The sequence below is a fragment of the Platalea leucorodia genome (assembly GCF_965183815.1).
Source record: "Platalea leucorodia genome assembly, chromosome: 4".
NCBI classification, from domain to species: Eukaryota; Metazoa; Chordata; class Aves; order Pelecaniformes; family Threskiornithidae; genus Platalea; species Platalea leucorodia.
The window spans coordinates 44,294,579-44,321,728 of NC_138826.1; the positions used below are offsets into that span (position 1 = coordinate 44,294,579).

At 47.9% G+C, this 27,150-nt stretch overlaps 1 protein-coding gene across 1 annotated transcript; it reads right to left on the minus strand.

Moving 5' to 3' along the window:
• LOC309589114 (alpha-2-macroglobulin-like protein 1) lies at positions 1-26,739 on the minus strand (the record flags this gene model as incomplete). The annotated part of the gene is made up of 35 exons (XM_082308977.1): positions 1-41; positions 757-859; positions 2,084-2,152; positions 2,441-2,531; positions 3,210-3,325; positions 3,731-3,946; positions 4,270-4,484; positions 4,934-5,105; positions 5,318-5,392; positions 6,388-6,544; positions 7,157-7,238; positions 7,558-7,734; positions 8,131-8,214; positions 8,614-8,665; positions 9,088-9,209; positions 9,389-9,512; positions 9,867-10,095; positions 11,937-12,090; positions 12,723-12,810; positions 13,495-13,692; positions 14,566-14,715; positions 14,871-15,016; positions 15,543-15,606; positions 15,742-15,966; positions 17,243-17,413; positions 17,767-17,876; positions 18,956-19,073; positions 19,892-20,012; positions 20,572-20,656; positions 21,091-21,244; positions 22,667-22,687; positions 23,001-23,053; positions 23,788-23,950; positions 24,289-24,475; positions 26,669-26,739. 35 exons carry the CDS (start codon positions 26,737-26,739, stop codon positions 1-3), a joined length of 4,404 nt encoding a protein of 1,467 aa, XP_082165103.1.
• Between the last annotated feature and the right edge of the window lie 411 nt (positions 26,740-27,150).

Below are 27,150 nucleotides of genomic sequence, written 5' to 3' on the forward strand. Positions count from 1 at the left end.
TCACTCACACGGGGCACTGTAGCTCATCACTGTAGTTTCTTCTGGAAGATGAGAAAAAAAGTGCTGGTGAGATAGATACACTTGCCAAAAACTCACTAAAGCAACCCAGCATTGTGCCTCTGTTTCTAGGGGAGGTGTTTCCTCAGCTTACAAGCCATGACTCCCCTCGGCTGTGACACATGAAACCACTGGTATGTGTCAAAGACTCTGTGTGCAGCTAGTCTGGATTCACCCAAGTCATAGGGCTTGCGATCTTTTGAAGCCATAAGTCCCAAACAGCTCCGTTACAGTTATGGATTCCTCACTTTCTGAAGCAATAGCAATCCGTGATGCATTTCTAACTTTTCCTCCCACTAGGGACCCCAGAGAACAGAGGACAAGTTGTTTTCAGTGTCATTCTTCTAAGGGGGCCCTCACTCTTCTAAGCCATCCCCTCATTATGGTCCCTCTGCCTTTGCTGCCTCCCACAAAATCAGAGTACAAAAGCACAGCTCCGAGTTCCTTGCTCCCGTCTTGTTGGGAGAGTTAGACACTAAGTGGATCTACATGCCAACTTCAAGCTTGCAAGTTCTAGGACCAGAGAAAGAAGGATCTACCATTTTGAAACCCAAGAGGGTAAGTCCATCACTAGAGAGCTGCTAAGGGGCAGTTAGACAAACATGTCAGGGATAGTATTGTCTTAGACTTGACAACTTCAGAAAATTTCTTTACAGTGGTACATTTGGGTGGTTTCTGCAGTACAGCATCTGAGCTCACCTGGCATGTAGTAATCGTAGACCTTGATATTAGCTGGCTTACGGTCCTTCACTTGCATGTCCTGCTGCACCAGCAAAGTGTAGGTGTGAGGCTGTCTAGTCAGCTAAAACCAAGAGATGCAAGGATTACAGCCAGAACCAAAGTCTTGTAAGACAATCCCTTCCACCTGCTCTCACTCAGGCTCCGTGGAGACCTCACCACTGTGACAGATCTGTTCTGCTTTCCAGTCCATCTCAGAAATATCTTTTACTTCACCTTTCGTGGCCATCTCCCATTTTTGGCCACCAAATTTAACTCAGCTCGTGAGAGACATCAAACCCACAGAGTCAATGTGCATTAAGTATCTAAATGTAGCACTAGGGTTCCCAACCAGTCCCACATTCCCATCCAGCCCTGCTCTGAGCTCCTTCATGCATCTTGTCCCCGTGGCTACTTTCTTATACACAGTCCCATTACATCAGCTCTTATTTTCCAGTCTCACACAACCCTCATCATTAAGCAGACAAATTCAAGGTGTGCATGAACATCTGCTGGATGGTAGTAGTTACATGACCTGCTGTGGATTGGGTTCCACCTTGTGCTACCTGGCAGCCTGAGCTGAAATCTTGCTCTGTGCTGTAGATGTAACAAAAGCAGCATCTCTGCAAGTCTAATGCATCCACATGACAATAACCCGCTTACTATGAAGCTAGCTTAGCTCAGCTCAGCTCATTGACAACTGGCGATGAAGAATCACAGAAATGTAGAAGTGTTCCTTGGAAATTCTGAAGTTTTAAAATTCATGCCAGGTCTTGTTTCTGGTGCTGTTAGGTATGCCTGTAGCTAGAGAAAGGCTGGAGTGGTTGTTAATCTGTTCATTAATGAGGCTGTGGAGCAAGCACTGCTGCTCACACAACCATCTGGTTTAATTCTGAGTGATCTTGGCAAACTCCAGGAGCAATCTTGGATGCTCCCTACTACATTCAGGCTGCTTAAGGGCTCTCCAAGAATTCAGGCTTGCTTGAATTTACTAGATGTATCCTACTACTACTCCCCAATCCTGATTAGACACTGCATATGGACTTTCAACAGTCTCTGAACAGTACCAACAGATGTAGGCTTAACATCAGAGCTAGCCTCATTTCACTCAAGTTAAGTGGCTCTACAGCTGAGCTACTGCAGGCTGACACAGAACACTTCTCCAGGTCAGCAAATGTGGCTGGTATGCAGGAACAACAGCTCTGGATACTTAAAATACTAATGGAACTGAGATACAGGAGTAAGCTAAAAGCTATCTGCCAGTCCATAGTCCTTTTAATGAGGATGTTTTAGCCTAAATTCCACTCACTTCCTCCAGGTAGAGAATGACTCGGTCAGCTTCACTTTCAACTTTCTTCACTAAAGGCATTTTCTTTAGCTGAAAATATGGGAAAAAATGTCAGAAAGACTCTAACAGAAAGGAGAAATATTCAGGGGTATTTGTCCTTGTGAGAGCATGGGCAAAATGTTCACATGGCCAAGGAAGCACTTGGGGTAGGGGAAGGCAAAGTGCAGCCTGGAAGAGACTTCGGGTATAAAGCTTTCTTGGGGAGAAAAGAACTGTGTCTCTCTGTCCACAGGAATGATCACAGTTCTGCATACAATCCTGCATAATGGACATCCATCACTGTTACCATCCCAGCTGGACACAAACTCACGGTCTCACCTCTTCCAGTGAACCTGCCACGGGGCTGTATCCAGACAGCAATTCCACTTGGATCAGGACCATGTTGGTGGACACACGGTTCCCTGTGTAGCTGCAGCAGGAACCCAGGGGACAGCACTAATGTTACTTTCTGAGCCATGATCTCCAGATACTCCAGCCCAGCTTTGGTATTCAGGTGGAGGAATCTGCCTTTCCTTCCAGTGTTTCTCCTGTAAGCATATCTGTTCCTGTACTGTAATAAATCTTTGTGCTTCCCTGATCTCTCTTTTAATTGTGCTGAGCCAAGGAGAATAAATTTCTTGGAAGGCTTCTGGAGTTAGCTTCTCTAGGCATGGCAGGGAATATTACATCCTCCGCCTGCTCTCTTGGCAGTTCTGTCCCAAGTTGGGCAGAGGTACAGCAGAGGAGAGTGGTGTGACAGTCAATGAGGAGCAGAGGAGGAAAGACTTAGGAATAAATGTCAGCAGTCAGTCCCATAGGACCTTCACATCAGTAGTGTTTTGAGACCTAATCCTAGAAGGGGGTGAGACCCATAGACCTTGGGAGAACTTGTGGTGACTAGCACGATAGCGAGGTAGGACTATAGCCTGAGACATCTCTCTGGGGCCTTGTACCTTTCACCCAGCTGAGGAGATCATAGTTAAATGAATGGGGACATCTTAGCACTTGGACCTCATGAGTGAAGGGGAATCCTGGCCATAAAGAGACTTGTGCGGTGCCAGAAGCCTCTTAGCACAGGGGAGGCAAGGGGCAACTGAGTGTCTCCTACCGCGCATGAACGGTGACAGGGAACTGGGTGGCGTTGGGTGCAGTGCACTCTGTCTGCACTGATACAGCAAAGGTGACGTCGCTCCGTGGTGGAGGGATGTGGTACCGCAGAATGGCCTGCCAGGACAGAAAGAAACTGGTTGGCAGAGAATAACAGTTTGTTTTTTTGTTTTTTTTTTTGCTGGAGAGTATCCTTGTCTAGCATTTGGCTGCTGTTTGCTGTCTTGCACTGGTGTAAGAGCAAACTACGTGGCAGAAGCAGAGGTTCTGCTAGTGCTGCTCCTGGGGGTGTTCACTGGACTTCTTGGAGGAGAGGTGCAGCTCTGACTGGGTGGAGATGATCCAGATTTCATTTGAGGAATTGTTATTCCCTTCCTGTTGGATCCCAGCTACTCTTACCAGCCTTGAAGCCCAGATTCTTGCAAGTCACTGCAGCAGTCTGTTTTCAAGTAGCAAGGTGAGAGGTCCCCTGACTTTCAAGGCTTTTCCCCAGACAGACCTTTTCTCCCTGGCTGGGCTTACCTGCAGGAAGAGGCACCCATGGCCCTGCACACGCACGGTATAATCTCGGGGAATGGCTGGCAGCTCCACTGTCTGCAGCAGGAGGCGATTGGTGTTGTCTACTTGGATGTTTTGATTGAACCCCTCAGAGGAGAGAGAAACCTGAAGATCAGGGCCATCCTTGCTGAAGGTCTTGGCTGCATACAGGGCTAGGGCTTCCAGAGCAACCACTGTGTCCTGAGGAAAGAGACACACATTGGGTAAAATAGGATCCCTACCTTCTGTGCATGCCCAGTCCTTATCCTTTTCCTCCCTCATACTGCAGCTACAACACAATAAGGGTTGAGGTTTCCCCTTGGTCCTTTAGCATGGGATTAGCTCAGAGGAATACAAATATTCATCTTTTCCCAAATCCCAGGAGCTGTAAATCCATACATCTTTTTTTCTGCTGCTTTTTTTTTTTTTTTTTCTTTTTTACTATGGGCTGTGCTAGAACCCATTGCTCTCACAAACCATAGCTGATGGCAGGTTCTCTGCTGATGCTGGCTCAAGAGGATTACCTGGGTCGAAGCAAAGCCTCCATAAGGGTTTTGCTGCTTGGTGAGCCAAGACACAATCTGGGACGCCTTTCTGATTTCATCTGAAGACAAACTTGACTTTGAAAGGTGAGCCATCAGGATACTAGATGTCAATTCCACATCAACAGATGGAGCCCGATACCAATATAGGGAGTCTTCTTCCTGTTTGGACTGTTGACTCCAGAATATTTGGTCACCTAGAGGTGGAGTGGGAACACTTATGGAGTGTGTTGCTGTATCTAATGACCTTGGTGTCCTACTCAGCCCCTGTGCCTAAGTACTGAGTGAACATGTACATTGGGACAAGATACGGGTGCGTATCTCCCTATCTGCCCCCCACACTCTGCTTTTCCCAGTAAAAACCTAGGCCTGCAGGCTGGGAAGGAGCTCTACAATATCCATGAAGCTCCTCTGGTTTGGATGACTGGGAGACCAGGATTGTGAGATCATCCATAGAGAAAGTCTGTCTCACAGTATGAGTATAGCCTGTGACAGCTTGGCAAACAGAGGCTATCCAAGCCTTGGGCTCCCCACAGAGCTCTGCCAGTGCCCCCAGTCCTGCCCTCCATTCCCTTGGTTGTTCAGCCCTGGGTTCTCCACACAATTCTGTCAATGGCCCTATCTCCTGCCACACAGTCTTTGGTACCTGATATTATGGCGGCCTTATCCAATCTTTTGAGGATTTTCTGCCTGAGGGCCTTATCACCTGCTACTGCAAAGGCGTTTGCGGCTAGTGCCAGGCTGTAGAGGTTGGAACTGCCAATATCAGCATCGACCAGGTCCTTTATACATTTCAGAGCTTTCCACACAACTGGGTCCTAGGGTACAATTGAAAGCATACCGGTTGCTGGCAGGGTGTATGGGGAGGGAATGGAGCCTTAATGTGTGCAGAGGAGGGTGGGAACAGGGACAGGACGCATGGGGAGAAAACTGGTAATGATGTACCCCTGTGTGCACAAAGGCAGAGAGCGCCAGTGCACTGCCTGCCGAGAGGCTGCGCACACAGCCCGTCCCTGCTGCCGATACTCACGGAGCGTGGCATCCCTGAGTGTATGAGAGCTGTGATGATTGCAGAGCTCAGCCCCAGTCCTTCCTCCACTGCACCCTGCAGCCACCACAAAAACAGAGAAGAGGAGGGCTGCCATAAGAAGGGAGAGGGAGAAGTTTTCCAGTGCCTTCTGCTCCCCAAGCAAAAACCAGCACAAGCAACAGTGCTGGTCCTGTTCCTTCTGCTAAGGAAGTGCCAGGGCTGGTATCTACTCTTGCAGATCCTGCTTACCAGAGCACTTCTCAGCCATGGTGCCCCAAGCTCCTCTGGGTAGCTGATTCCCTCCCTCTGCTGAACACATTCCCCTTTCCCCTCCCCTGCAAAAGATTTTCAGTAGCAGATTTCAGTGCCAGGGGAAAGTGATGTTCCCACAACTCTGCTGAAAGGTGGCACTTCACTTGAGGGCCAGGACAGTGGCAAGGGTATGAAGGAGCAAAAGAAAAGGTATTTTTTGCAATGGGAAATGAAAGGTACCATTCTCTTTACTTAGAGGATTCATTATCGGAGGTCCTGTCCACCAAACTGCTGCTGGCTCCACTTTGGTGGTACTCTGTGTGCATCTGTGCCTGCACAAGTGCTGTGTTTCTGAGTGCATAGGGCACATGCCTGGCAAGGTGATTGTCACATGAGTGGCTGCCATCAATCTCCATTCACTCCATTTCTGACTCTCGCTGTCAGGGGGGAACTCAGACTGAAGGAAGAAACGGCAGCTCAATAATGGAAAGGAAGCTAAAGCCGTTTACCAAGGGCTTGAAAATCTTTTTGTTTTGTTTTGTTTTGTTTTTTCAGGCATGTATTAACTTTTCAGATGGGGCTAGGGCAGGGCACTGGTTCAGTTCCCATGCGTGTATCACCAAATGCAAACCTCAATAATTCATAACTTGAAAAAGTGCCACCATGACTAAGCACAACCCTGAGTGTCACCCAAGGGTGACCTTGGGCACATCAGAGCCTCCCTCCTGCAGCAGGGTTCATGTCTTCTTGGCACCCAAATTGGGCCAGAAAGTGAAGGAGCTCCGAGGTACCTAATGAACAGCCACGGCATGTCATACCATCAGACCATTGTTGAAGAGCTTCCCCACACTCTTGAAGCAGCCAGATGGAGTCTGACTGTTAATCAGGGCACTGGCAGCATCCTTTATATTCTGCTCATCTATGTGGATGAAGTCCCGGGCTTGGCTGAAGGTCTTGAGGACAAGGGCAGTAAGCCTAGAGCCAAGGAAGGGAGAAGAAAATCGAACTGAACCAGTCACTGATGCCCATCTCCAGTAGGAGACAGGAGTCTCTGTGTCTTCCACTGTCTCATCCCTGGAGAAATACCAGCAGGCCAGAGCTGCTGTGCAGATGGAAAATTGGAAGCAATGCACATGAATTAGATGCTCTTGAAGCTCAAGCTCAGATCCATTTGCAGCAAGAGAGAAAAAATTCACCGACAGTTCAATGCTTCCCCCAGAGCTCTGCCAATTCCAACAGGGTGCATTTGTGTAATTTAAAGCCAGGAGGGCTGATATTTAGTGAGCTCACTCAGACCCTTTCCCAATCCTGTTTGGGCACAAAACACTACAGAACCTGGAAAGAAGGTGTCTTTGCAGCCAAGTTTTCAGAATCAGCCTCAGTTGGGGTCCCCAAGCACAATCAATCAGAGGTACCTCAAGCCAGTTCATTGGCACAGTTCTCTTCCAAAAAGTCTCAGGAGCAGTTTCTGTTTAAAACTCCACACCTCCAGACTCCCTCAGTTTCCCAGACCAAAATCCAAGTCAGCTTGAGCCTGACCAGGTCAAGCTGTTGTTCCTCAACTGTGTCTGTTTAACGTATGCTTACCATGTGTTCCCTGGCTCGCTTCCTTCCCCAAAGGCACTGTATGAGCCATCTGTGTGCTTGTAGAGGAGCTGCCGCTGATATCCTGTGGGAAGAGGCTGGGGTAGTGAAGATGCTCTTTCATGTGCTCAGGGTGACAACCTGCTCCGCCAATCCTGCTGATCATTATAGAAAGGATTGTCTCTGAGGAGTTCAGCAAAAGGCTTTCAGGGGGGTGCCTTGTACTCCTTGTTCAGCTGAGACACAGCAGCCTGATTTACGCTGTTGTAATTCCCATGGTGTCAAGCAAGTGATGCTGCACTAATCCTGTTCAGCACCAACCCTCTGCTGAGATCCCCACCGCACAACCTACTGTAGTGGACATCACCAGCTTAATAACCCAAAATGAGCAGAAATCCACTCACCGCTTTTCAGATAGCCAATTGCCTTCTGTTTGATTTCTGGAGTCAGTTGTCCTGTTTCTTCAAGGTATCGTGTGATAAAGACATTGGGGGCAAAATGAACCATGTTCTGCTCACCACAGCCACTGGACATCTGGAGGAGCTCATCTATGTTGTCCAGTGCTGTCCCCAATATGTCACCTGTAGGACAGAACCACAGCTTTGGGAGCTTTACATATTCTTGCATATAAAAAATTTCTCGTCTCACCGATTCTCCAGATGATAACTTTCTAAGATTGATCTCAGTTCATCTCTGCTCACACTAGGGTGACTTTAATGTCTATAGAGCCCTGTAGGAACAGTGATATGGTATTTTTCTGTCTTTCTCTTGGCTGGGTGGAATTATATGTCCATCCAGCTCAGCGTCACTTGTACAAGAGAGATGGGATGCTTCTCCGGAAGACATAAGGGCCCAGTATCACACTTCACTGTACATGTTCTCTCGTTAGTCTGCTTGCTAAAGCAGACATGGTGGCACCAGAAGAAAAGACTCCTGCAGGGAAGAATCTTACTTTCCAAGACCCCCCTAAATCTCACCTAAGAAAGAGATGTGGGCTCTCTCCGATCCAAGGACCATGTTCTCTGGCATAGTGAGAGTGATTGTCTCCGAAGCTGAAGTTCCTGCAAATGGCAAAAGCATCAGAATAACAGGCAGGAGGGAGATGTCAGACCCATAGGCATCCCCAGGAGATGGTGTAAACAAGGCTGGGATCACCTCATCAGTTGGTGAAATCAGCATTCAAGACAGGATGACACAGACAGAGATCAGGCCACCCACTGATGAGTGACTGTGATGTGGTTAGGCAGTGCCTTGGTGCTGCCCGGAGCTTGTAGTACTGGGTAGAGCTGAATGCCTCCCCATAAAAGCTCCAAAATCCCTGACTTTCCCTTCCCCATGCACCTCCAGATAGTCCTAGAGTTGTTCACACACCACACTGCTTCTGTTTGGTCTCCTTGCTCGGTGTGCATGTATAGCCCCAGTGGTAAGACAGTCTTTATCTCTGGGGTACCTGCACCTACCTTTAGGGCACAGGAGTGAGGTGTGGGTCTTTTCCTCCAGCAGCCCCTCTGCCTGGTGAGGAAAAGGCTGGTCAGCTCAGAAGGGAGAGCAGTAAAATGAGATAGCAGCTGCGCAGTACCTCACCTTCCTGCAAGCACCTTTTCCATCCTCATGGGCCATGCAAAGGGCCTCACACAGACAGCAGGGGTATGCATGCTGACAGTGAAGTTTCACTGGGAAGCAGGTTTCTAAGCTGCTACATGGCCTTTGCCCCATTGCCCTGCTAGCAAGCTGTTCTAACGACTCTGTCCCATCGAGTGGAGGTGCTCAGCTCATGCCCCGACCCAACCTACCCCTAGAATCACTCCTTGACCAACGTCCCTGAGAAATGTGCCTACCTGCCTGGCCAACCCTCCCTTCCCAGAGCCACCCACCAGGCCATTTTGAGCCTGACCTAGTTCCAACCTCGCCAGTACCCCGAAGCATACTCTGACCTTCACCAGCAGGTGTTTAACCACTGTGTCCTTCCCTCCAGACTCTGGCACAACAGCTGTACTCTCAGTGCAAACACCTTCCTGCTCCGTCACCTCAGCAGTGACAGTGAAATTCACCTTCCCTAAAGAACAAAACATCAGAGGCCCGTTGGCACATTCATGCCTATGTTTTGGTTTGCTCAGCCTAAGGCTGCTCACTCATGCTTTGCATAATAGGCCACTCTCCCTTCCAGCCCAGCTCTGGTTTCCTCAAGCGGCTCTGCCAGTGCCTCCCGCTCCTGTCCCTCCCTTGTCCCCTTACCTAATTTTGTAGCCTTCACATCCCAGAAAAATGTTTTTGCTGAATCAGGACACAGACAAATAGTGAACCTGACATTTGCATGCACAAATTCAAAATCGCTGGAGTCCATTAGGCTAAGCTGGAGCTAGAGGTGAAACAAAAGGGAGTTTGGGTTACAGAGCTGCTGCTGTGTTTTTTCCTTTCAGCTCCTTGATCCATATGTGAGTCAAGCCCAGAAGCCCAGGGTGAGCATGATGATGGCCCTGTTGCAATATCTGTGAGACACCAACAGCCCATGGACATTGCAGTCCTGTAGGGTTGAGCTTATGGGGAGGGATACACTAGATAGAGATGGCTCTGCATGGAGCTTTGTGAAGAGCTTCCTTGGTGTCTTTTGCTCAGTGCCTGAGGAGGCAGCCCCTTGTCTGGGTCTCTATCGGTGAAGAACTGTTACCACACATCCCCCTGCCCAAAAACCATCCTGGAAGGAGCCACTCACCACCATGCACTGCTTCAGGTAGCTGAAGACTTTGACTTTCAGGGGAAATGACTCTCCCCGGAAGACAGAGTAGGGCAAAGTGGGTTCCACGAAGAAGGGCTTGAAGCTCCGCAGGCTGGTGGTCTCTGAGATTCCCAACCCATGGCTCTCTGAGGTGCAGAAGGTCATGGCTCTCCAGTCTGTGATACTGTCAGGTACTGTGACAGGTAGCTCAGCAGCCCCTGAATCACTGATGAGAAAAGAGAGTGGAAGGTGTTGTCCCATCCCTGTAACGATTCCTCTTGGGAAGACAAATGCAGAAGGACTATGAACTGAAAGTGCGTGTGAAGGTGTGGGGATTCCTAGGAAGTAGGACAGGGGTATGGGAAGGATAGCAAATAGGTGGGCAAGGAAGAACTGAGATGCAAATGCAAACCAAAATTTCCATCTGGACAGTGTTGCTCCTCAAATTCTTGTTTTGCGTGGGCACACAGGGCTCCCAGGGGTCCATGTTATACACCCAGCCTGTGCCAGGGAGTACCGTGTGACACTTCCACCACACTACTACCCAAACTCCTAAATGCAGCTCAGCAGTCATCATTATAAGTAAGTAAGTGTCACTTACAGATCTGCATACACAAAATGGAAGATGGTCCCTGCCCTGAAATGGGCATAATCCAGCCAAATGAGATGAGATGGAGAACATTGGCATGTGGGAGAATTAAGAAAGCTGAGATGTGTGTGAATAAGGGGAGAACAGTGGATGTTGCATAACTTGACTTTAGCAAGGCCTTTGACACAGTCTCCCACAGTATCCTTGTAGCCACATTAGTGTGGACTGGACAAGTGGATGATAAGGTGAGCAGAAAATTTGCTGGACCATTGGGGACAAAGGATGGTTATTGGTGAGACAAAGCCCAACTGGTCGCTGTTTACCTGTGGCATCCCTCAGGGCCTGATACTTGGGCCAATACTGCTTAATAGCTTTATTAATGACCTCGATAATAGGAGAGAGGATATCCTCAGCAAGATTAGCAGACTAATCTTGCTATGTATTAGAAGACTATACCTTGTTGGGGAGGGGTTCCTGGTATGCTGGAGGGAAAGGTTGCTATTAAGAGGAACCTTGACAAGCTGGAAAAATGGGCTTGAAAATGGGTAGATTCTGTATCTGGGTTGGAATAATACCATGCAACAGTACAGGCTAAGCAGTGACTGGCTAGTAAGCAACTTTGCAGAAAAAGAGGTTAGGGTCCTGGTGGATAAGTTGAGCCTGAGACATCTCACGTGCCTTAACAGCAATGAAGGCCATCTACTTCTGAACTGTATTAAGAAGACTGCAACCACTGGGTTAAGAAAAGTTATTTTTCCCCTGTATTCCTCCATTGTGGGACCACGTTTGGTGTACTGTGTCCCATTTTTGCCTTCCAGTATAAGAAAGTTACTGACATACTTGAATGCATCCAGTGGAGGACCGCCAAGATGGTCAGAGGGTTGGGACCTGTGATGTACAAGGAACGGCTGAAAGAACTGGGGTTTTCAAACTTAAGAGGGAAAGGCTAGGGGGAGATCTTTCAGCTTTCTAAAGCTACCTGTTGGGAAGGTATAGAGACAATGGAACCAGTCTCTTCTGAGGTGCATATTGATGGGATGAAAGATAACAGACACAAGATGGAAATGGGAAATTCTGACTTAAGATAAGAAAAAAAAATACCATGAGGATGGTCAAACACTGGAACAGGTGCCCAGATAGTTTGTGGAATCTCCACCCTTGGAGATACAGAGACCTTGACTACAACCTGATCTAACTGGACGTGCCTTGTACAGGGTGTTGAACTACAGACCTTTGGAGGCCTCTTCCATCCTATAGCAGTCTATGATTTTAAGTTCCCCAGAATCATTTGGAAAATCTCAAGCAGAGCCAGGAACTGAACCAAACCTCCGTTGTCCTTATCCACTTCTTCACACCTCCCTTTTCTTTGTGGACACAAAAGGCAATAATGCCCTGGCTCTGCTCCTGCCCATTCCCTCTCTGCTATGGCTGGTAGGAGGTCTGGATTCATGTGAGGGCCACAGCCCATAATTACTCACTTGATGGGAACCAGAGTCCAGATGAATGTCTCTGGAAACCAGGTACGTACTGGCCCTGCCTTGCTACCCAGCTCAACATGCTCTGACTCAGCATGTTCAACAGCAGCATCTGTTTCTGTGTCCAAGTTGTCCAAGTCTTCCACCTCGCCATAAGCTATTGGGAATACAAGCATTCATTCAAAGGCAGAGCAACTGTGAAATCAGGATAGAGTTCAGCTGGGAAAAGCTCAGCTCTCCATCTCTCCTCCCACTCCCACTCCGATCTCCCTTGTCCTCTCCAAGATGCCCTCAACCTACTTCATATTGTCTTCCATGAGACAACCCAGGAGACCATGTGGATTCCAGTATGTGTGTGCTCCCCCATGAGGAACTCTACCTGCTCACACTCTTGCTCTCAGCCCCTGCAGAAAGGCCTAGATACAGCCCAGTGCCAATCTTGGCTCATTTTCTGGTTTCCAGCAAGACCTTTCCTAGTCTCACAAACAGATGTTCCTTCCTGAGACAGCTGCCTCATTTCCCCCCTTGACCATATTATCTTCCTGCCCGCCAGCAGAAGCTTCCAAGCAGGTTCTTCCTTTGCAGCCACCCCTCCACCCCTCCAGTGCACTGGACACACGCACACATCAGGACCCTTCCCCTCTTCCTGTGGTGCACATCTCCTGTGCAACCTCCCACTCATCTCTGGAAGCCATGCCCAGTTCCTCAGCACACTGCATGTTCAGCTGCCCTTGTGCAGCCTGTATGTTACCCATGATTTCCAAAGAAACAGGATAAATCGAGGTGTACACATGTAGTCGTAGTAGAAAGTGGTCTGGGTGCGGCACTCAATTGGAGACTTGATTTTAAGGCTGGTTAAAAATGTTAGACCTGAATTCTGGAGGAAAGAAGGGCAAGAAAAGAAGGTAGATTTCAGTGGAGGGGGTGGTGTGTCTGAGGGTCTGTTTCTGCCCCCACCTCCCAGCATATCGGCCACCCTGTGTTGTTGCACCTGTGAATTTATAGAGGGAGCGAATGTAGAACGACCCTGCTCCCAAAGCCCGGTCCTGGCCCCTCATGCCAAAGGAGGCTCTCTTCAGTCAGGATTGTGGGGGTGACCACTTGCATGTGATGCCCACACACAAAGTCATTATTTTGGCACCACAGTTTGCTGCCCACCCTAACACAGACTTGTTCTCATCTTTCACCTGCTATTCCTTTCTACTATTCTTTCCCTCTGTTCCCCAGTCCCCCTTTTCTCTCAGGTGCTTTGCTTTTCCAGCCTCCAGTTTTCTCTGACCGAGGCTGACACTCCTCTCTCCTTCCAGTCCCTAGAAAGTCTGAGGGTATCGAGCTTAGGACAAATGGGGAGTTGGGTTCTAGGGATCTGCCTGATCAATGGGAAATTATCAAGCTAGCAGCATGGAGTGTCAGAGACCTCTTAGTTCAGAAGCTTGGCAAATTCAGAACCTGACGTTGCCAGCCTTTACAAGAAAGACAATCTGTGAAGCTATGCAGCACTGACATGGGGTACAAAAGGGCTCAGCTCTGATATTTTGGGTTTTCTGGAAATTAGATTTACCTTCAGAAGTTCATAAACATCTGGTTGGGACACTGCATAAGTGTATCTGTTGTACATGAATGGTGACATTGTTCCTGGTGGAAGGGTGGTCTGAGGGGAACCAATGATTCCTGGGCTCTTGTGGATAGTACAGTAGTCACTGTAAGAGTCTGTGAGGGTGCTGGGGTGCTCCTGAGAATAGCTGAACATGTTGTACACCTGTAGACAGAGAACGAAAACAGTACAGGTCAGTGTGAGGTGGGAAGTTTTTCATTTCTATCCAGAGATTTTCTGTAACCGCAGAGACAGAGATCAGATCCTGCCAGCCACAAAAGCCCAGACCCAAAGGTTTTTGAGCTTCATGGAAAGCCTTCACAAGTTTCAGATCAATAGCACCAGAGATGAACACGAACCCCTCTGGTATGCCTGGGGTACGGCTGCATAGCTGTGGCCACTTCTAGCTCATAGTTGTACCTGTGAGCTCAATGCATACAATGAGGACACCTTCCCTGTAAGAGTCATTAGATAGCTTCTTGTCTGACTGAAGGCATACCCTGGATCCACCAAGACAGTGTCAAGAGGCAATTCAAGGGTCCTTAGACCCAATGAATACCAGGTCTAGAGGAGAAATGTGACCCTTCCACTGACAAGGTACCACTTACAGTCCAGTCTGTGAATGGAAGGACCGTCTGGTTCATGTGAGCTGGAACAAAGGCATGGAGCCTATCACACATTGGGCATTTTTTTTAACATAACTCCTTTTCTCAGAGCATTGTCATGAATTGGTTCAGGAGATGGAAGTCTCTTGCCATCTGGTTGCCACTGTGGCAAAGCACTCTAAGTTTAACAAGGATGTGACTTCGGACTATACTTGGGGATGACAGTGGGTTATTCTATTAGATCCCTCTGTGGAGACTGGAAATTTTGACTGATGTTTGATGTTGGCCTTCATTTTTTGTCATTAAGCCATGTCCTGTCCCCATTCAAGTACTTGTTGGTATATCCACTGTGCCTTATTAACCAGTGCCTGCAACCAGATACTCAGAAGGCATCTCTCCAATATTAGCAAGGCTTAGCACTAAAGTGACTCACACTATCCCTGGATAGCTCAGCCTCTGGCCTCAGGAGAAGGACGCTCTGGTCTACAGCACGGATGCTACATAGGGAGCCTGGTGCAGCCTGCAAATGGAGATGGACAGCCGATCCTGGGAGAGCCACTGTGTCTGAGAAGCCAAGCTTCACCTGAAACAGCAGAAGAAAGAGGGACTGAAGACATTGGCAGAGGAAGGAAAGGGGAGACTGTGGCTACTGGATTCTGCTGGACATCCATTGCCAATTTGCAGTTAATTAGCTACCCTCCAACCTACCTGCCCCCTTATGTTTTGTGCACTACTTACACGGTTCCTGAAGCACTTGGAGACTTTCAGAGTGAAGGTGTCGGCTGCCACTTGTCCCTCAGGGAAGGCGGTGTAAACAAAGACGGTAGCCATGGGTGAAATGAGGTCAATGGGCAGAGTGACATTGAAAGCCCCACTAAACTGACCTGAAGCAAGAAGGAGAAATAGAAAAAGTATAGGAAGAGACAAGGAAGTCTGTCTCCAAGGATTACAGCAGCAACATGCTCATCCTCTATAATACTTCTGTACAGTTACTTGGATAAAAACTATTCTGCCTTGCTTCCGGGGAGGCCACAGCTAGACCAGCATGTAGGTTAGTGCCATTTTGTAGCAGTGACCTTACATCATGAGGGATTTTGGCAACAGTGTGCAGTTGGAAGATAAATGACTTTCCACCTGCGTCCAGAAAAATGATTCTGTGAGTTTTTTTGGAGGTCTCTGATAATTCCTGTTTGGCAGGTGAACTCTGACAATTTCGTCATTTGATCAGAAAAAAAAATAGGGAAATTAAAAGACAGAAGAGAGAGCATATTTGCCATTTCCTCTTGATTTTTTGTGCCAGATCTGTTGTTTCCTGTTGGTCTCAGATCTCTTTTCTCTCCTTCCCCATTTAGGCTGGAAGGGCTTTCCTGTTGGGTCCTTAATCTGTTGCTGGTATTTAGATGCTCTTACCTAATGGTGGATCAAGAAGTACTGTTGTTTGGCCATGGTGCACAAGAGATCCTCTGGCCAAAACCTAAAGGGTAATGAACAGAGCAAAAGGTTGATAGTGCCTCTGCTCCATGTCTCTGGGCCAGCAAGGGGCCCTGTGCTGACATCGCAGAGACCCATACCAAAGCTGACCTTGTTGCTGGTGCTGCCCTGTACTCACCAGGTGGTAGAAGTCTGCTTTGGCAGCCCCGTCCCCCAGCTCTGTGGCTAGGATGCGATAGCGCACAGTGACCTGCTGCACGTCCCTGCAGGGCAGCATTGCCTGCACTGGCTGGATCCTCACAGAGCTGCGGCTGGAAGAGTAGAAGGCCCTCAGTGTGAGGGATGCAGTGCCATAAGACACCCTCACATTTCGACCACTTAAGTCCTCCGGCTGGGTCTTTGCCTGCGATACAGAAAAGGAGGCTCGGTGTCTGAAGGTTTCTTACAGCTCTCCCCATGCCAAAACCAAGACTGACTGGACAGTGGGCTCTGAACTCTCCCAGGGTAAGGTGTCTATTTCCACTGAAGCCAAGCTCAGTCAGCCCTTTCTGTGGAACCTGGCATTGCCTTTTCTACCATGCTCTGGGCAGGGAGCTGCATACTACTAGGGCTTGGGCTAGAGCCTGAATTTCTACAATGCTGCTGCTACCCTGGGAGCAAGCCAGACCGTTAGATTGTGTAGAGTGGCTTATTAGTCCCTGGATCAAACCACTGAACCCTTTGCTTCTGTCTGGTACGTGTGGAGAAAGTATCAGCATGGATCTGCCCTGATAATGTATTTCACTGTTCAGTGTTATTCTACTCACACACTGTATTTCTTTTAGCACTTTCCCTGATCCATAGGGTAGAGGTGGCAGGGGACAACTGAAGATCAATAGCCTTGCTCATCTTTGACCTATGACGTATCTGCACGGAGACTATGGTATTAATTTCTTGTGAACTTCCAGCAAGGTCAAGATTCATCATCTAAGGTACTGTATGCACTCTGATAAAGAGACAGGGCTTGCCTTGAAGTGCCTTGACCTTGAAGTTTAGATAAGACAGGTATTAGAAACTTACCCCTACAAACAGAGAGCCTTCCTTGTTCATCGGAAAGCAGATGCAAGCTTTTCTCTGTCAATTCCCTATCAGTGGCATCCTTATTTAGTTCCTTACATCCTGGTTACCTGCTCTGCTCCAGATTGGCTTGCAGCAACTGGTTCCTTCCTTCTTTCTTTCCTAAATTTTCTGCCAGGTTTCTCCTAACTCTTATGCTATGAGGAAACATAATGCAAACTGGTCACTGACATTTTCTTCTCCACCTGTATTTTTAGATGCTTCTTCCCCAGCTCCTTTTCTCTATCTTCCCGGTCCATACCATGTGGGAGTTCTTCCTTTGCTCTCTGTGCCTGCTCACCTCAGACAGAGGTGCTATGTAAGTAGACCTCAGTCACAACTTCATGAGGCCTCTGTCCACTGCCCCATCTCTCATCATGTCTCCTGACTGCTCAGGGAGTGTGTGTGGCACCAGGGGCCAGAACGCTGGCTCTGCCATGGGCTGTTCCTCTTGCCCTAGATCTGTCATTTCACTGCTCCATGCCTCCATCCCCCTGGCTATACCAAGACAATGACATAGACTATCAGTCTGAGGGATGCATTGCTTAGTGCCAGACAAATCCAATCTAATTATTGGGCTTAACCTGTAGTAGAACTTTACTGCTGTTGTCCCATGCTGATGTCTCTAAGGTGAAAGAGGCCATCCCATTGTCATCCGTGAAGTAGGTCTTGGTCTGCTTCCTGCTACCATAGGACACTGTAAGAATCACCTCCTTGTTCTTCAGGTGTGTCCCATTGACACTTTTGAGTTCCAGCTGTAACGATGCAGAGAACAGTCAGAGAATTGGAGGCTTCAGGACTGAAAACCTACCTGCCAGTAGAAGTCTCAGTTCCCCTCTCTGTAAAGTAACTCTCAGCATGAACTCTAACTCCTCCAACCCCTCCCTATTTATGCAGCAGCCATCTCATCTGGCAAAGCCATGTGCCTATCCTGTGGTCACACCTTTGGATTACATCTTGGTAGAGATGTCAAAGGAGAGGCTGGGACAGAGAACTGTGCTAGCAGCTTTGGGCAGCTCAGAACAAGGGGACCCCTCAGTACTTCCGTACCGGCCATCCCCTCAGGCCCAGCTGCTGGGCTTTCCATGTTTCTGCCCTGTTCACTTACATTTCCATAGTAGGGAGCTCCTTGCTGATAGTAGTAGCTTGTCCCCCAGAACTGGAGAGTTGTGATATCAAAAGTGACCTTGCAGTTTTCAGTGGCGTTGAACTCCACCCCTAGGAAAGACAGGGGGTGCACGCAGGTGAGTATCATGTGTCTGAGCAAAGGCAGCAAGACTGGATGGACTGAGGTAAGGGATGGACTCATAGGGGACCGTAGTTTCTCCGTGTAACTTCAGGAGTCATTTAATACGCACACACTTGGCAATAGTGCCTCCTACATTCTGACCTGCTAGAATGACAGGAAGCCTCTGCCAGACAGTTCTCAAATGCTCTTTCTGACTTTAAGATGGTCCTACTCATAATTGCCCGCTTCCATTCTCCTCCCATTCTCACAGCAGGATCACTATAAGGCAACATTTTTCCTTGCCTTCATCGCGTTCGTTAGTTTACAGTCTGCTGTCTTGTCATGTGGTGCCCATCTGAAATCACTGCAGTTGTTTGCTAAGTGAATGTGTGTCACTGCTTTCAGCAAGGGGCTGCAAAACATTTTCTTGTAAGGAAGGGTTTGTAAAATTTTGTAAGAGAGGAAACCTTACAGGATGGGATATTTAACAGTAGCTCTGGACAAGTGGCCTCATCTCCTATCTGGGATGTTGAGATAAATCTGATGAGGAGCTATTAACAGTACAGAGTCAGGGCCTTGGTTATGCTGGTTGCTCTGAGTATCTCCTCATTCCAATGGACTTTCCTAAAGTATGGTTTAAGAACAAAAGAACCTGGCCTGGCCCACCTCTGTGCACATTTCTACTGTGACTAGAAGATGAGAAAAAGCAGCTCTTGCCCATCTCTGCCAAACCAAGGTGACTACCAGAGCTGGACTGGTCACAACAGCTTGTGGATGAGCAAGCATACTGGCAAAGCCCATCATGCAACTGGGAGAACTCACATGTCCTTTGTGAGTCAGACCGGGGTGGTATGGTACATGAGAACATCCATGCTGCCATGGTGCTCCCAGGGAAGACACAACCCTCTGAACACTTGACCCCACAGGAGCCAGTGCAGAAAACACCAGTGGTTTGATGGGAAGACACAAGGATCCATAAGGAGTCTTGCAGATGAAAACCCAAAGACAAGCATGTTTATAAGCGTAAAGTAAAAGATTTTCCACAAATTGTAGAATCAGTTTTTGCTACCTGTTCCACTTTCTTTCAGAAAAGCCACGGCTTCCAGGTTGAAATCATAATTGTCACCACGCTTCTGGTGGTAGATCTTAATATCCACCTCAGTGGCAAAGCAGCCGTCCTCGTTTGTCTGGGGATGTGAAATTGCATCTGTTAACCAATCATGAATGCACTAATCCCTTCTGCAGTGCAGATCAAGCCCAAGGTCCAGAAGCTTAAAAGTACATGACTAAGACACTTGAGTTAAAGGAGCAACTCCCATACTGTTATGAAATGTACTTCTTTTCTGTGGAGCAGTCACTAACAGGAGATGCTGTTTCACGCATGCCTCATCTTTACACACTCACTCATGTGCCAGTAGCAAACATGAGTTGTCATTTCTTCCTGACAACAGGATTTCTTCTGCTACGGCAGGAATTATCTTTAAGATATGTGCTGGGTTACTTGAAAATATGTAAACAAATATAGATACATTCATTGAGCCCTAGAGATGAATGAGTAAAGTCTGTGCTGAACTGCAATTGCTTGCTTAGATGCAAGAAGTAATTTCTGTGTCTCCAAAACAGCTGTTTCTGGGAAACAGTACATAGGTGTTTACACCAGATTAAAAGATGGTGCTAAAAAGCATCCAGTGGAAGTGAATCGATGTGGACAGTGTTGTTTTTGTTTTTTTTTTTTATTGCCCTGTTGCAATACCTGTTGCAATAGTTAGCTTACCTACAGATGCTTCTTCTTTTGAATGCATCTAAGTGCAGGCAGAGAAATCACTGAGAGGGGCTAAAAGATTGCTACATTGGGGAGTTAAGGACATATCAGTCATTTGTCCCCGAGCAAAGAGCATGCTGCTTCAATAGCTGATGTCTGTCCCACTCCTTCCTTTAGTATTCCTTCCTCTCTTTGCCCCTGTTCCTCTCTTTTGCAAGAGGAGTGGATGTCCCATGTGCTCACCTCGCCAGTGTAATCCTTACAAATACTGTGCTTGGCTTTGGAAGACCTCCGATTATAGCGGATATGTTTACGGCACACCACAGCCTTCACACTACCTTGGACTGGTTTCCCGTACGTGTACCTGGCAAACATAGCAGCAAGGACTTACTTACACTCACATACAGAAACACTGACTCAAGGGTGAATAATATCATCTTTAGCCTGTGGTTTGCAGCTATACAAGCCAGCGGCCTGCAGTATCTTTATGGTTCATGAGCTCAGCAGAGGCCAAGAAGTTAAAATGACTTCATCAGATTGAGACAGAAGGCAGTGGTGGGTGAGTTCTCTCCAAGTCAACACTAGTCCCACCAGGCAATGCTAGGGGACATTGTGCTGGCCATAAGTTGAGTCATTATTCCGTCCACACTGACACTAATCAATGCAGCAGAGGTACTGTATTGTAGGGCACATGCCCCCCTGAAGCAATCTACTGCCACACTTTCAAACTCACAGAGAAAAACGTAGGGAGAGAGAATATGGAGAAAGGTGAGTCCAGGAGAATTCCTTAGCGAAAGATGCCAGGGTACCAGACTTTGAGGTGCAGGTAGAGTTGGCAGAGACCATTTTGAGCTCAGTTATTGACAGCTGTTCAGTTTCCAAACCAGTAACAATGCACCTTCTGTCATGGTAAGTCAACTCACATGCCACAGATGTGGAGACGGAAGTTCTCCTCCAAGATGGTGACCACCTGGGGCATCTGGATGGAGACACTGAACTTGGGCAGCACTGTGTGAAAGCAAGAGAAATATAATTCAGTGGGAACAGAGAGAGCTCATTTGTTCCAATCCTCCTCAAATGGTTGTTCACAGAAAAGAAATCTCTCCTTTCATTCCCTGACTATCAGAGCACAGGGCCTGGTAGCAATGTACCAGCAGCCCAGTCAGGAGAGTGCTGTGGGAGTAGACAGCCTTAGTCTCCTCCCCAAAGCACAGCTGTGGGACAGTGCCTCAGTCCATCCTCAGGACATGGGGGAGGAGAAAGCCAGTGAGCCTTAGTGAAAGTCAGTGATAACACCTACTGGCAGGCAATTGGACATCTCAGGTGCTAGCACAACTAGCACAGCTGTTCACAGCTGCATGGACCATTCAACTCTGTGTGAGAGAGGGGCGCTGGAGGCAATACATCTTTCTCTGCTGCCATCAGCTCCCTGAGACTCTTACCATACTCCTCTACCCTGAAGGTATGTGTGCGGTCAGGCATTTTGATGGTGTACTCTCCAACCGGTGCTTCTGCAGCCAGAGGGAAGGACAGATCCACGATGCCTCCCACAGGTGTAACATTCAGCCACTGTGCAATTCGGTTCCCTTTGGGATCCTGCATAGGCAATAGTAGAGAGTAGTTATTTCCCAGTGCAAAAAGATACTCTTTTGCAGCATGTCCAAGCTACCACAGCATGGTCTGAGCACATACTCTCTTGTCCTGAGAGCCCAGGTCTATGACACAGCTACAGTGCTCAGGTTGAGTCCTACCTCAAAGAGGATAGGGCTTTTCTCCCTGTCTCATTGACAAAGTCAATCTATCATATTATTGATCTCTGGTGGCACCATCATCTCACTGACTGCTGCAAAACTGCCATTTACTGCCTGCCTGTGTCACTAAGAGATAGACGTGGTCCCTCTCAGAGACGCCTGTCGTGATCTGAGCTGGCATAGCCCCCAGGTCACTGTGGAGAGGGTCAGTCTTGACAGTACATGCTGCCTAAGGCATGAGCTACTTGTGAGCGATTGCAGGGGAGTCTGATTTCTTGAATCCCAAGGAAAGTCTGGGGAAATGAGTCCAGCACTTCACGCAGGGGACCATGAGGCCCAGTATAGAAAGAAGGATGTAAAGACCTGGGATGAAAGGGCGCTTGGAGGCTTTGTTGATTGTCACGGTCAGTCCACGATGGACAGTGTTCTCCCACTGCTGGTTCTTGGGAGGGCAAGATGCAGAACTCTGGCTACAGTCACACTGCCCAGACAGGAAGGACTTAGCAATGAGTTGATGGGTGCTTTATAAACATATGGAACAAGTGGGAACTGTTGTTTGAAAGGGTGAAGCTGGATCAGAGTACTACATTTGTATAAACTGGCATAAAGCATTGCATAGGTGTCTCAGAAACCATGTGTTTGTGTATTGATTGCTTGGTGGGTATGGCATGCAAATGTGCATTAGCTACTGCCAATTGCTAGTTGGAACTGTGACCTCTCTGCATGGGTTATTAAAACTCCACACTGCTTTCAGGTACCTTTCCTCAGCTCAGGTGATTACAGTCCATATTTTAACTATAATATTGAAACTAAACTAACAGATTTTAAGAACAATGTCCTGAAAGCTGCTTTAGGAAGTTTCTCTAGCTGTGTAGCCACAACACTAACTAACTAACTGGTCAAACTTTTATTTTCTATATGTTAAATATGAAAGTCTTCTTAAAGAAACTTCAGGATTTTCACAAATCTTCAATTCACAGTCTGGAGGGACTAAAAGTCTTGTGACCACTCTAGAAAAGTTTGCTGGACTGGTTTTCAGTGACACCCATCATTTACTGCCATGACTCCTGTGTGATTGGTATCATGACACTGCACTGCCAAACTTGTGTGGATACTAAAGGAAGGAAGGGCAAGAAGTTGAGGACTGTTCCCATTCATTCTGAGGTAACTGGCTTTCTGCATCCATATTTCCCCACCATCATCTCCAAACCTGTGTCTTCCCCAAGGTGAGAAGAGATCACCACTTTCAATAAAGTAGGTGCTTTACCTTCAGTTCGACCAGGCGGTGCTGTGGGGAGGAAATAACAGTTACTGGTGGGATGCTTTCAGATAAGTTACCATCCACCTCCATGGCATTTTTTTATCCCCCAACCATGCATGAGTCTTCCCTAAGCAATTCCCAGGGACTGCCTGTGACCCAACATCATGGGCAGCTCCTGCATTGCAGGTGGTGCCCAACGCTGTTTGTAAGCACCAAAAGCAACACTGAAACTAGCTGTCCACAGATGGATCACCTAGCTGGGCCAAGCACTGATCCAGAAGTTGTGGAGGCAACGCATAGCATTTTCAGACTTATTAAGGTTTCTCCCCTCTTGACTTACCGTTTCATTGCTGGCAATAAAGTTCTGATCCAAGGTTACAATTCGCCACTTGACTACAGAGCAAAAGAAAAACAGGACTGGCTGAAATGAAATCACGTCTGTTAATAACAATAAGAATGGATGGCTAAGCAAGATGTGCCAATGTTCTTCACTGAGAGGGTGTGGACAGCAGCTAGAGCCCTGCTACGAGCTGGCAGCCTGCTAGAAAAAAATGTGGCAGGAGAGGTGGTGAGGGGTTTCTGGGAAGGCTGGCTGTGCTGGTGAGAAACAGCATTTTTCTGGACATTGGACCCACAGTGGGGCACTCAGTCTTGTCTTCAGGGAAGGTCATGCCAGTGGAAAGGGTGGAGAGGCATGGGACAAAGAGCTGTGCCCTGTGGTGATCTGAGCTTTGCTAGGGCAGTGATGGGGCCTGCAGGGCCGTGATCCTCATTTGAGGGAGTCTGTGGGAGACAGAGGGATTTGGGGCACTGACAGACTGCTGTGGCTTTGACTGGGGCAATCATGAATATAACACCATGGCACCTGAACCTCTTCTCATGCATCAGCCAAAACACACAAGCCCTGTTCACACTGGCATGCTGTCTGAGTATGGCTAGCACTGGGGCAAACACAAGCTATGCTCATGTAGGAGAGAGGTATCCCCAGGAAGAGCCTAGAAGGGAGATGAAGCCTGTAACCCATCTCCCTTGCAGAGGAGGCCCCACTCCAAGCTCTAGAGGCTACCCCGTATTTTGTGGCCTGAGGATCGCTCTTTCTCTCACAAGACATGGTATTCTGTCCATACCAATCTGTCCAGGTTTGTACACAGGTTTGTCTGTCTGGATAAAAGTCTTCTTGTCTGCGTGCTTGATTAGGACTTTCTGTTTCTTCTCATACTCTGAGCTGGCTTCCAGGACTGTGATCCCAATAAAAGCCACTTCATCAGGGTTTCCAACAGGAGGAGGGACCTGCACGCATAGTTGTAACCATCACTCAGGGTGGATCCCATTCATGGATCCCCAGGCTTTTGGAATAACGATTATGATACTGCTTTTATATTGCTCCAGTTCTTCTTGCCCTGAAAGACCTCACAGTACTTTTCAGAATACTTTCTAGAAGAGTAAAATATCAGTGGAGCTACACAGCAGGAAGGACGCTGGCAGACCTATACAGGCTGAATCAGAAGATTCAGTGCCCAATTAAGATGCCCCCATGGGAAGACACAATTCTTTGCCTTCCTGCCCAGCAAGAGAAGAACTCATATGCTATCCACCCTACTGACAACTCTGGAAAATATATTGCTCACCTGGAAGTTTGTGCAATGAAAGAATGTGAGCTGAGAGATGGACTGAGTGATCAGAGTCTCATTCCCAGCTCTGCTTTGCAAGGTTACTGTCACATGGATTGGGACTGCTTGCTTTCTGCTGAGTTGGAGACACACTGTCTCTGAGAAGGGGTAGTAGAGCTGAGATGGTATTGCCACGGCATAATTTCTATTACAAAAGAAAAAAAAAAGGTCAGGTGAAAGTCATTTTCTAAGAGGACAGGTTTTGACATAGGATTTGGGTACTTCCTAACAAGAGTTCTGGTCTCTTCATTCCACTGTCACAATGCCAGTGGGACAAGATCACATTGTTGTTCTCATCTATTGGTACTGCAGCCATTATCACTGAGTTTGCACTACATGCTACATGCACATGTAAAAAGATAGTCACTGCTTCCAAAACTGAAAGTCAAAATAAAGTGAAGACACCTCCCCGCATCACCCAAAGGATCAGCAGCAGAGCTTGGCTACACTGAAGGTTTCTTGAGACTTCAGCCTTTTCACTGAACCACACTACATATCACCATCAGTTTGCTTGGCTGGTTATCTGCTTTCTGTCCTATCAGCTACTCTTGGGCTCAGAACCAATGCCAAGCGTATGAGACCCAGTGTCCTGACTTTGTGTCCCAGACACAGTCTCATGAGCACCTTCTCTTCAGCTCCTGACACTCCTGTCGTCCTTGCTCTCTTAGGCCAGATCTCACACCTCTGTGGCTACTCTCATAGCTGTGCCCATGGATAACACCAAGAAGTTGTTCATACCGTTTTTTTTTTTTCATCTTATACTGCACTGCAGCAACTAGGACCAAAGAAAAGCCAACATTCAAGCAGGTTTGAAAACTCTTATCACCGACGACTCCTGCTTACTACCTCTGGACAGATTCAGGCAGCAGCATGTTTTGCAGCAGCAGGAGGGCAGGGCCTGGGAAGATCAGAACAGCAGGAGGCAGGGACATGACCTGCTGGCAGTTCTTAACTGGAGCTCAGCACCCTGGCAAGAGGGAGTCAAAGTCCTGCTGGCCAGAAGCCTTGAGTGCTTTCATACTTGAGTGCTGTCAAGCTGCCTTGAGCAGCTTGTCTGCTGCTAATAGTAGGGGATCTGATAAAAGATGACAACAGCATTTTGATTTTCCTACTTAAGCTGACTCAAGGCACCTCCCCATTGCCACTGGGCTAAAGGACAGGATGAGTACTAAAGACTCACAGCTTGAACCTCCCATACTTCTCTTGCTCCTAATAACCCTTTCCTCTGGAACATTTTCTTACACGCTTTGCCAATTCATCCCTTGCCCTTGCCTTCTAAGCTATAAAAGTCTGAGACAGCATCTCTGAGGCTGTCATTCAAGGATCCCAAGAGCCAGGCTGGATGACTTTCTCATGAATCTACAAAACACATTGGCATATAGGCAGGACAGCAGACAGCCTATTGAAGCGAGCAGTATTTCCATAAAGCTTGCATTTACCTTCATGCTGAAGGTAACAGTGGGAAACCGATAGCAGTAAAGCATGATTTGAGCAGGAGCTGTGTCAGCCTATGGAACATGTCCTAGAGGAAGAGGCTGTACTCCCACTGGAAAAGATTTTTAAAACTAGACTTATTCATGCCACACCACATATGGCAGGAGGGAACCCAGCTACGACCCAGTCACATATTTCCCACTGTAATATCTATTGTTTGAGCAGAGCTCTGTTTCTGTTTGCACTTATGCCATGGCTGGAAAAGCAAAGGCCTTCAAAAAGCAAAAGCAAGTTCACAAGCCAGTATATCACAGCAGTGCCTGCTGGAACAGGAGTTGCATTCCTGATAAAGTGTATGAAGAGCAGCAGTGCTGGGAATTGTACTTGCCAGAGGTTTCTTAGACAGTCTGAGGGAGCTGATGGCCAGCTAAGTCAGAATGAACACATTGCTTTACAAAGAGCATCCCTATTAGATACCTTGGGCTCATGTTTGCCTGGTTTGTAAAGGCACCCAGCTTTCTCTGCTAAAGATTTAAAGGGTGACCTATGACTCTGGGGAGAAAAGCATAGCCCAAAAGGAAGTATATTCTGGAGCACAGTAGGAGACATGAGATGTTGGCAGGTCAGAATTAAACACATGCAGAAAGCTGGCAGACTTGCTCTGCCCAAGTCCTTGCAGAAATACATGGTCTACATCAAAGGCACTAAAGGGAGAGCCAAGTAGTAGGGGAGCATTGTGGGGATGGCGCATGAGAACCAAATGAAACCTTGGGATTATGAGAAATTATCCCTCTTTGGAAAAACATTCTAGGTCTTACGACTTCTGTCCTGTTTCTGTCACACCACCACCCCCCCAGGATTCCCCACAGACCAGAGCACGTATGTGACGAGCTGAGGTTCTTACAGCATTGCAGGCATTCCGGCTGTGCTAGGCAGGAGAAGGATGCTGCCCCACAGGAAAGCGATGCTCCACATAGCTGATTGCAGGTCGAATCCCTCCACAGAAAGGTGAGCCTCTCCTCTGTCCCCGCTTTGCCCCCACTTCTGATGCTTTCCTTCTTCCCTCTCCCCCTCATCCAGAGCTGAAGGACTATGCAGCTCCTGCCCTGACAGGCTGACTGTCTCTCTCTTGGCTTCGAAACCAAGAAGGTGGAAATCATGCTGCGCATGGCTGGGGCTGTGATGTGGGCGGGTGGAAGGGGTGGAGACAGTGCTTTATTACCTACGCACCAGAGGCATTTGCCTCAAGGCTTTGTAAGGCTTGTTGGTATTTCTCTGGGAGATGTCTTGCTCTGCCTTCTTACGCAGCACAGCTGATGGCAGCCGGAGTGCTCAGTTACTGTATTTGGTACAGGGGCTTAGTTTTTATAAAGGTGTCTTCACTGG